At 42.9% G+C, this 8,199-nt stretch overlaps 1 protein-coding gene across 3 annotated transcripts; it reads right to left on the bottom strand.

Annotated features, from left to right (window-relative positions):
* Window positions 1–4,542: 4,542 nt before the first annotated feature.
* On the bottom strand, window positions 4,543–8,199 carry LOC120372431. 3 transcript variants are annotated; one of them, XR_005584962.1, is made up of 4 exons: window positions 8,066–8,184; window positions 7,458–7,543; window positions 6,402–6,552; window positions 4,543–5,095 (listed from the first exon to the last, which is right to left on the bottom strand). XR_005584962.1 is itself a non-coding variant. In XM_039489573.1 (3 exons), exons 1-3 carry the CDS (start codon window positions 8,157–8,159, stop codon window positions 4,618–4,620), a joined length of 723 nt encoding a protein of 240 aa, XP_039345507.1. In that variant the 5' UTR covers window positions 8,160–8,199; the 3' UTR covers window positions 4,543–4,617. The 3 variants fall into 3 exon arrangements, 2 of the variants coding, with proteins under 2 accessions (XP_039345507.1, XP_039345509.1); XM_039489573.1 differs by lacking the exon at window positions 7,458–7,543 and having other exon boundaries at window positions 8,066–8,199; XM_039489575.1 differs by lacking the exon at window positions 7,458–7,543 and having other exon boundaries at window positions 6,402–6,549; window positions 8,066–8,167.

Here is an 8,199-nt window from a genome sequence, read left to right on the forward strand (position 1 = left end):
ATCCAAGTATTCAGGTACATCACTCATGAAAAGTTATACAGAGAGTTGGTTGTGGAAAGCAAAATATATCAATGAGTGAAGATTGTCCCTCAGTAATTGAGAATTAGAGTAGGTTGTCCATTTAGAAAAAACAATCCATCAAGGAAATATTTCAGTTACTTTCCTTACTGCGCTTCTCATCAGCACTCCAGCTCATCCCTCCTGGCATTGGTGATGTGTTCTATGTAGATGTCCCTCAACCATCTGATAGCGTCCGACACCATGAGTTACCACATTAGCCAAGCGTAGCATTGACTGATTCCACATTCCCACAACACTTGCGCATTACACCCTAGTTAGCAGTTTCAGTAAAGGTCAATAACTATATTAAGGTGAAGAACAAATTCTATCTTTACCCTACTTGAGGTCATTCTAGGTCAAAACTGAGGCATGCTGTGTGACATTCTGCCCTGGGATCTCTTCCCACTGTTCCCACTGATGTCAGCAGGAGGCAAAAACGCACATCGGAATGCAGAATTTGAATCACTGGGATGGTACTGTGCAGAAGCTTATCTTACTACTGCCTATGCCGTATGTGTTACTAAACTGAGGACTTTAGTTTCCAGGGTTATTAATCCAATACCTTTTACCAATAACATTCACTTGCAAAAATAGACATAAGCAATAGAGATAGCAAATCGGAGGTCAGATCCTGCACTTTGTTTCATGCGTAAGAACTCCCTCTGAAATTCATGCAGGTTCCGCTTGAATAGGTACGGCTGGATTTAACTCCTAATAATTAGGAATAATGGTTCCAATCTCTGCCTGAACATCATGCCATAGGTTCAAGTCATCTAACTTTGCCTTTCTGCATAAGGGACAGTTTTTGTTGAGAGATGCTTTGATGACATTTTACTATCCTGAGCACTCTGTGAGCTTTTAGTGAGGTAAGGAAGTAAATAAAGGTTTGATTGTAATGACTATGTATTGAAATATAAAGTTTTCTTTATTTCTTTGGAGAAGGCAATTCCTCTGGATATGGTTAGGATAAGATAGATGGAGGCTTATTGCATCCTGCTCATTTTAAAAGATATGTTAAATGGCATTAGATTGTTTTTCTGCACTTCAACACATTGAACCAAGTAGGCCCTTTGTTTAACTCCATGGCTAACATCTACTTTCATTAAGAAACAGTTCAGACAGTGGTTTGTGGTTACTCTGTGTGCATTCCTAACTATTATGAAAGAGGGCTCTTTCTTAGATGCCTATAGATAATTTTCTTTAAAATTGTTACTGATGATGACGACCATCTTAAAATATCTAGCTTGGTATTGGAACCTAAAACTTGTGCTTTAGTCATGATACCAAAAACAATTCCAACCATTCATAAAATAACATAACTTTGCCTGTTAAATTACAGCTAAAAGTACTGTTCATGGAGTTTATATAGTCCACCAATTATGAGACAGATTATTTTAAAATGAGACCTTTACCAATATACCGCCGTATTTTATGATAAAAAAAAGTGTATGCTAGATTAACCTAATGTTAATCATTGGCCATTGGCCATTGGCCACAGTTCCCAGCCAATGGAAGCTGCGGAGTCGGAGTTGGTGCTCGGGGCAGGGGCAGTGTGTGGACACCCCCTCCCCAGGGGCCGCAGCGATGTGCTGGCTGCTTCCGGGAGCAGCATGGAGCGAGGGTGGGCAGGAAGCCTGCCTAAGCCCCACTGTGCTGCCAGCAGCGGCAGCCAGTGACCCTCTGGCTCTTTTAAATCTCTCGAGCCCCTGGGCAATTGCTCCCCTTCCCCCCCGCGCCCCCACGTCGGCAGGCCTGTGAGGGAAAATTGCAGTGGGAGAAAATTCCTTAAGAATGGGCCCACCAGAAATCAGAGTGTGGGATTGGGCATATCAGAGACTAGGGTAAAAGTGAAGGTGTTACTGGGATTGTTGTGGGGAAAACCTCAACCATACAAACAATCTGGGAGCTCAGGCTTCATTCCCTTAAGCTATATTTGGATTAGACAGCATGATTAATACAGTGTCCTCCCTCATCTCAGAACATTGCTCCTGAACCTCTCACCACTATAGTAGGTAGGTTTGTATTTTGGTATATAATCATATGCTTCGAGTGTTACATTTATTCAGCTCTTCACTCATATAGAATAATACACATGCCAGAATCTCTTCTAATGCTGCTGCTTTTACATGATTCTGGCCCAGGAGCCAAAGCACTTCAGCAAGTACATTGACTTCAGTGGCACTTAAGTATGCTTAAAGGTAAGTACGTGATGAAGTGCTTTGCAGAATCAGGGATTAACTCTTCCTCTCATCCTGCCTCTGTTGACCCAGGTCACCATCTTAGATTTATATGTCCCCTGATGCCCATGTACAATCTCACTTTCACTCAAACCATATGTCATAACTATAAAGGGAAGTGTAACAACCCTCCTGTATACAATTCTATCAAATCCCTCCTGGCCAGAGGCACCAAAATCCTTTTACCTGTAAAGGGTTAAGAACCTCAGGTAACCTGGCTGACACCTGACCTAAAGGACCAATAAGGGGACAAGATAAGTTGTCTTGTCAAATCTTGGGGCGGGGAGGAGGCTTTTGTTTGTGCTCTTTGTTTTGGTGTGTTCGCTCTTGGGACTAAGGGGGACCAGACATCAATCCATGTTCTCCAAATCTTTCTGCACAAGTCTCTCATATTTCAAACTTGTAAGTAACAGCCAGGCAAGGCGTGTTAGTTTTATCTTTGTTTTCTCAACTTATAAATGTTCCTTTGCTAGAGGGAGGTTTATCCCTGTTTTGCTGTAACTTTGAAACTAAGGCTAGAGGGGGTTCCTCTGGGCTCTTTAAATCTGATTACCCTGTAAAGTTATTTCCATCCTGATTTTACAGAGATGGACTTTACCTTTTCTTTTAATAAAATTCTTCTTTTAAGAACCTGATTGATTTTTCATTGTTTTAAGATCCAAGGGTTTTGGATCTGTGTTCACCAGAACTAATTGGTGAGGGAATACTCTCAAGCCTACCCAGGAAAACGGGCGTAAGGACTTCGGGGGAGGAATTAATCTCAAATCTGCCCAGGAAAAGGTGGGGGGTGGGGTTAGGGACTTGGGAAATATTTGGGGGAAGGCAGAGTTCCAAGTGGCTCTCTCCTAAGATTTGGAACACACTTGGTGGTGGCAGCTTACTGTTAATCTAAACTGGTAAATAAGCTTAGGGGGTCTTTCATGCGGGTCCCCACATCTGTACCCTAAAGTTCAGAGTGGGGAAGGAACCTTGACACCATATGTTTAGGTTTTATTGCTAGTAGCAATCAGGTACCTTTTTTAAAAAAAATTCTCATATTGCCACTGACGTACATTTAGCCCTAAAGCACCCTGTGGTATGAATTTTGATGTTTAAAATTAAAGTCTTCAGAACTTCTATATGTTTTTCCTATTACTCTTCCTCAGAAATTTGAAAAATATGCTAAGGGAACATCCTTCAAACGCAGCTAAAATTCATACAAGCATCTTTATCTGCTGCATAAAATGGTTGGCAGCAAGGTAACAGCTCAGTTTTGCCTGACCATTTTCACAGGCCTGCAGGCTCCGGAGTGGTCATTTGTCTTCGTTTATTGTGTCTTTCAGTCTTTTTTTGTCCATTGGGGATGCAGACTGAGGTATTATTTCCTTCATTCCTTACTGCCAGAGTGAAATGGAAGCAAAGGTTGACTGAAGGAGATGCTTTGACTTTCCTAAAAAGGGGTGTGTTTTCCCTTAAAGCAATGTTTCCCAAACTTGGGACAGCTTGTTTAGGGAAAGCCCTTGGCGGGCTGGGCTGAGGGACGTATTGGCCGCCGCTTCCAGCAACTCCCATTGGCCTGGAGCAGCAAACTGCGGCCAGTGGGAGCCGCGATCGGCTGAACTTGCGGACGCGGCAGGTAAACACACCAGCCCAGCCCGCCAGGGGCTTCCCCTACACAAGAGGCGTCCCAAGTTTGGGAAACACTGCCTTAAAGCTTTGGAATTTGACAGGACTCATCTTTGTCTGGAGATTACAATAGCTGGGAGTTTTTGTGGCTTGCTGGGGAGAGGCTATTTTGTTGTTCTTTGGCATAAGGGCTTGTTCACAAGCCGCTTTCCCCTTCACTTCCGTTTGCCCTGGGTGTCAGTAATCTTAGGCCAATGGCCGTGCTGACACTGAGCCCTTTGACTCCTTATGTCTGTCTCTCTTACACAATGGCAGTCAACAGTGCAAACTGCAAGCACTGGGAACAAGGATTCTGGCCACTTCTCAAGGCTCTGAGCCCAGCAACTAAGGACCTGCAAATAATCCTGCAAGCTTCTGCTAGATGTGTCGGAAGAGGGAAATTCAGCTTTTTTTCATCCTCCTGGGAGGGGAAGACATGGTTAGAGTGGGAGCTGTGTTCTCTGATATTCTGAAATATTACAGTTGTGTGACTTCCTCTAGCATCAGGTTTCTCCATAGGCAGAAATAAATACTTGCATGCCTTTGTCTTCGTGAAGATGACCCTCCACTTACCTTACACAAGTCAACACCAGGGACAATATTTGAATCAGGTGAGATATAGCCTCACAAAAATATTTTTAACAACTCCTCTGTCTCCATTGCTGGATTGCCATTATTAATTGGCATAAGGATAGCTTTTGCTAGAAGTTATGTCCTTGGTAATAGTGGTAGGGCAAAAAATTGCGGCAGCAGAATCAGTGGTTTGCTCTCTGTCTTCACATGTGCAGACATCAGTGCTTTCAGATGCTGGAGAAGAACTCCCTGAGCACACACAATAGTCCTCGTGACATTGCAAAGGTGTTTTTGACTTTGGGAGAGTGGAAATGCAAGTTTCAAGTGTTCTGGTTCTGGCTGTGGAATCCGCACTGCTGTTAGACCAACACCTGTTTTTATAGCCCAACCCAACAGTGTCACTGGAGGCTGATAATGTCAAATCACCCACTAAGCTTTGTATTGCTGATCTTTCACACTGGGAAGGTTCTACTGGCAAAACCCTGGAAGGAGCTTTGTGTTCTGGTGATAGGTCAATACAGATCTCATTGTGCAGTGAGTAAGTCTGGAGGGCAAAAGCCTGATCTTCTTTCTTCAAAATCCTAAAAATGTACGGATCACTTTAATTTGACTTTTTAAAGCAAGAATAATACTTATCGATCTAAAAAACCAACAGTCAGATTTGCTACACTTAAACAAGAACTGTCCGGAACTTTTACCCAATAAGATATATCTACAGCAAAAAGGAATAAATCTGAATCTTGCACTATGATAAAATGACATGAAAATTGCAGAAATCTTAAGGATGCCCATGTTACAAACAGAGATCTTTACCAGGAGGGACCACACCTGGGCATTCTCAGCCAAATGGAGCCTAAAACAGCAATGCCTTATAGATCCACTGAATGAGGTAGGCTGCAGAACCAGGGCAGGATATAAGCAGCATGCTCGGTCAGGTTGCATGCATATTGCACTCTGGGGTGCACCTTCTTGCATGTGCTGCATTCTCACTGCAAGCATTGCTAGACCATGCATACTCTGGATGGCATATAGGTCTTTTCTGGATTTTGTCTCACCCTCATTCCTTTTAGATATAGTCTCATCCAGTGACAGGTGTGTACCATAGTAGAAATCCCTCTGGCGACCACATGCTGCATAGTGCACTGGTTCTCCTTCTTTTGTTCCATTTTTTCTGCCTTGCACATCTGCACAAGCATGGCCAGGATTTATGGTTTCGCATTTCAATAAGACACTACAACCCGTTAATCTCTGAGTAGACGAGCCAAGCAAAATCCCTGCATGGAAAAGCAGCATTTTTAGCCTGGCAGCCCCTAGTCAGATCTAGTGCCTTTATATGGACAGAACTCTTTCTCCTTACTAGAATATCTCCGTTCTGTTACATATTAAAAATAAGGTGGCACTAATTGGAATCCTTCATGCATTTTTTAAAGGACTCTCTTTGGGATTACACTGTTACTTATCTTCCAGAATGAAAATACAATAGCAATAACACGAAGATGGACAGCAGATCAAGACAATTATTTTTAAACACAATTGTTAATGAATGTAGTGAGCATGCTCACGACCCTATGTGGTGGCCTCTTACATTTAGATTTAGACATTTCCCACCCTGAAGTAATCACAAAGTACTAAACTTCAAGGCAACACAATTGTTGTAATGTTCTGTTCTTAGCATTTTGTTGGCCAATTAATAAACTGTACATTCATACCACCATGCAAGTTCGTTGCTATGGATCTGATCCAAAGCCAACTGAAATCAGTTGGAATCTTTCCATTCACTTCAGTGGGCTTTGAATCAGTCCCTGAATGCTTAAGTAGAAAAATACCCATATTTAGGATTGATCTGTTACTCGTCGGCTCATGAGGGAAGTGAGTTTTAACATTTACTTTTCTTCCTTGGTCACAAGCTTATACTGAAGAAAACAGCAACACATCAGGATTACAGAGACAGCCATCAACATAGTACTCATGGCAGCAATGATTAGGTCTCGCTTCATGAATCCAATATCCCCTTCTGCTTGATCTTCTGAGAAGCCTTCTAAATAAAAACCAGAGTGTTAAATCGCTACCAGAGTTTTTCTTTAAAAATGCAGCATGTAGCAGGTTAAAAATGGGGTTGAATCATTGGAGTGGCAGGGCTGGATTATGAAAACACAAAAAATGTATAGTAGAATCCACTTTATTGGTACCCTGGTAAGTGGCTCTCTTGCTGAACTGGGATGAAGGCCAATGCACAGTGCATTCTACTGTAATAACTAAGCCAGTGGCTCCGGAACTCATTGTTCTTGAGGTGCAGAACACCATTCAGGACTTAAGGAGTAGCTAATTGCCACATTAGTCACTCTTCTGAGTCCTAAGCAGATTCTGTGAAAGCAGAGCGCCAACCAAAGCAGTGCACCCCAACATACCACATGAAGAAAGAGGAGAGAGTGCTGAGCAAACTGAACTCCAGAGTGTGGAAAATGCTGGAATCAGTTTCCTAAATTCCCTTTTCCCACTGGTATATAGAATCTGAATCCTCCTAGAGTAGGAATATCCTTCCCTTCCATTCCAGCCCTTAGAAGGGGAACCCTCGTCCATCCTAAAAGTAAGGGATGTGAGAGAGAGAGGGAATGAGCCAGTTCTGGTGAGGTAACACAGCATTCCCTAGTGTCACAACACTGCAACAGCAGGAGGACACTGTGACAGTTCTTTTGTGGTTCTCCTGGACTCAGATAATGACATGGTTTTGCAGAGGTTACAGGTCTCACTCCTCCAAATGGCAGCTTGATGACACTCTCAGTCCATTTAAATGGTAACACTATTGTTGGCTGCAAGCCCTTTAAATTAACCCCCTAAAGAGGTGTGAGCTGGTGTTAGCAGAACTTCATACTGTGTATTGTGTGCTTCCGTGCACTATTATGGATGCTAAACATGGGAAATAGCATCCAAAAAACCGTCTACCTTTGCAGGAATCCACCGCTCAGAAGGCCAAGGAATATCAGGCAAGTTGGCTCAATTTCTCATTCGTTCTGGAGCTTCCCTGAGATCTGAGTGGTGAAAGGGTGATTACGTAATTCTGGGACACGCTGGACCCTGGGAAACCTTTAAACTTGCAAATCTAGAGAAGCCAGCAGCAAACCATAGTCCAGAGGAGAGTATGGCACACCCAATAGAATATCACCTGAAAATTCCTACTTATCACTATTAGTGCAGTCGCTTTTCTGCTGCCTGCCTTCCCACCCCACACGCCTGGGTGGTGGGGGAACAGATCTTGAAGGAGTACAAGTGACTTGTTCTCACCAGGGAGAAATGTCACACATGGAGCTGCACAAAACTTGGCAGCTATGTCCCTGAAGTCAGTGAAAGGAGGACAGGGAAGGCCACTTTCAAGCACCAGCAACTCTCCTGAGGAGCTCTCTCCAAGGTATTTTAGAGCATTACCAGATCTGAAATAGGGTGAAACATTCATGTTTTGTATGGACATGTCAATATCTGCTGTAAATACTGTATTCTTATAATCATTTCAAACATCAGCCTTAGATTACAGGTTGTCATGTTGAGAACCATACCTTCAGAAGAAGTTACTGTTTCCCTCTTATTAGCTGTGGAGCAACCACATATTAAAAAAGAGAACAGCAGAAAAATAAGGGTGTAAACAGCCATGCTTACTTGCTTGTCCAAAGCATGCTATTCCTATGGTTTC

This window comes from Mauremys reevesii, linkage group 9, assembly GCF_016161935.1.
Source record: "Mauremys reevesii isolate NIE-2019 linkage group 9, ASM1616193v1, whole genome shotgun sequence".
In the NCBI taxonomy this organism is placed as follows: domain Eukaryota; kingdom Metazoa; phylum Chordata; order Testudines; family Geoemydidae; genus Mauremys; species Mauremys reevesii.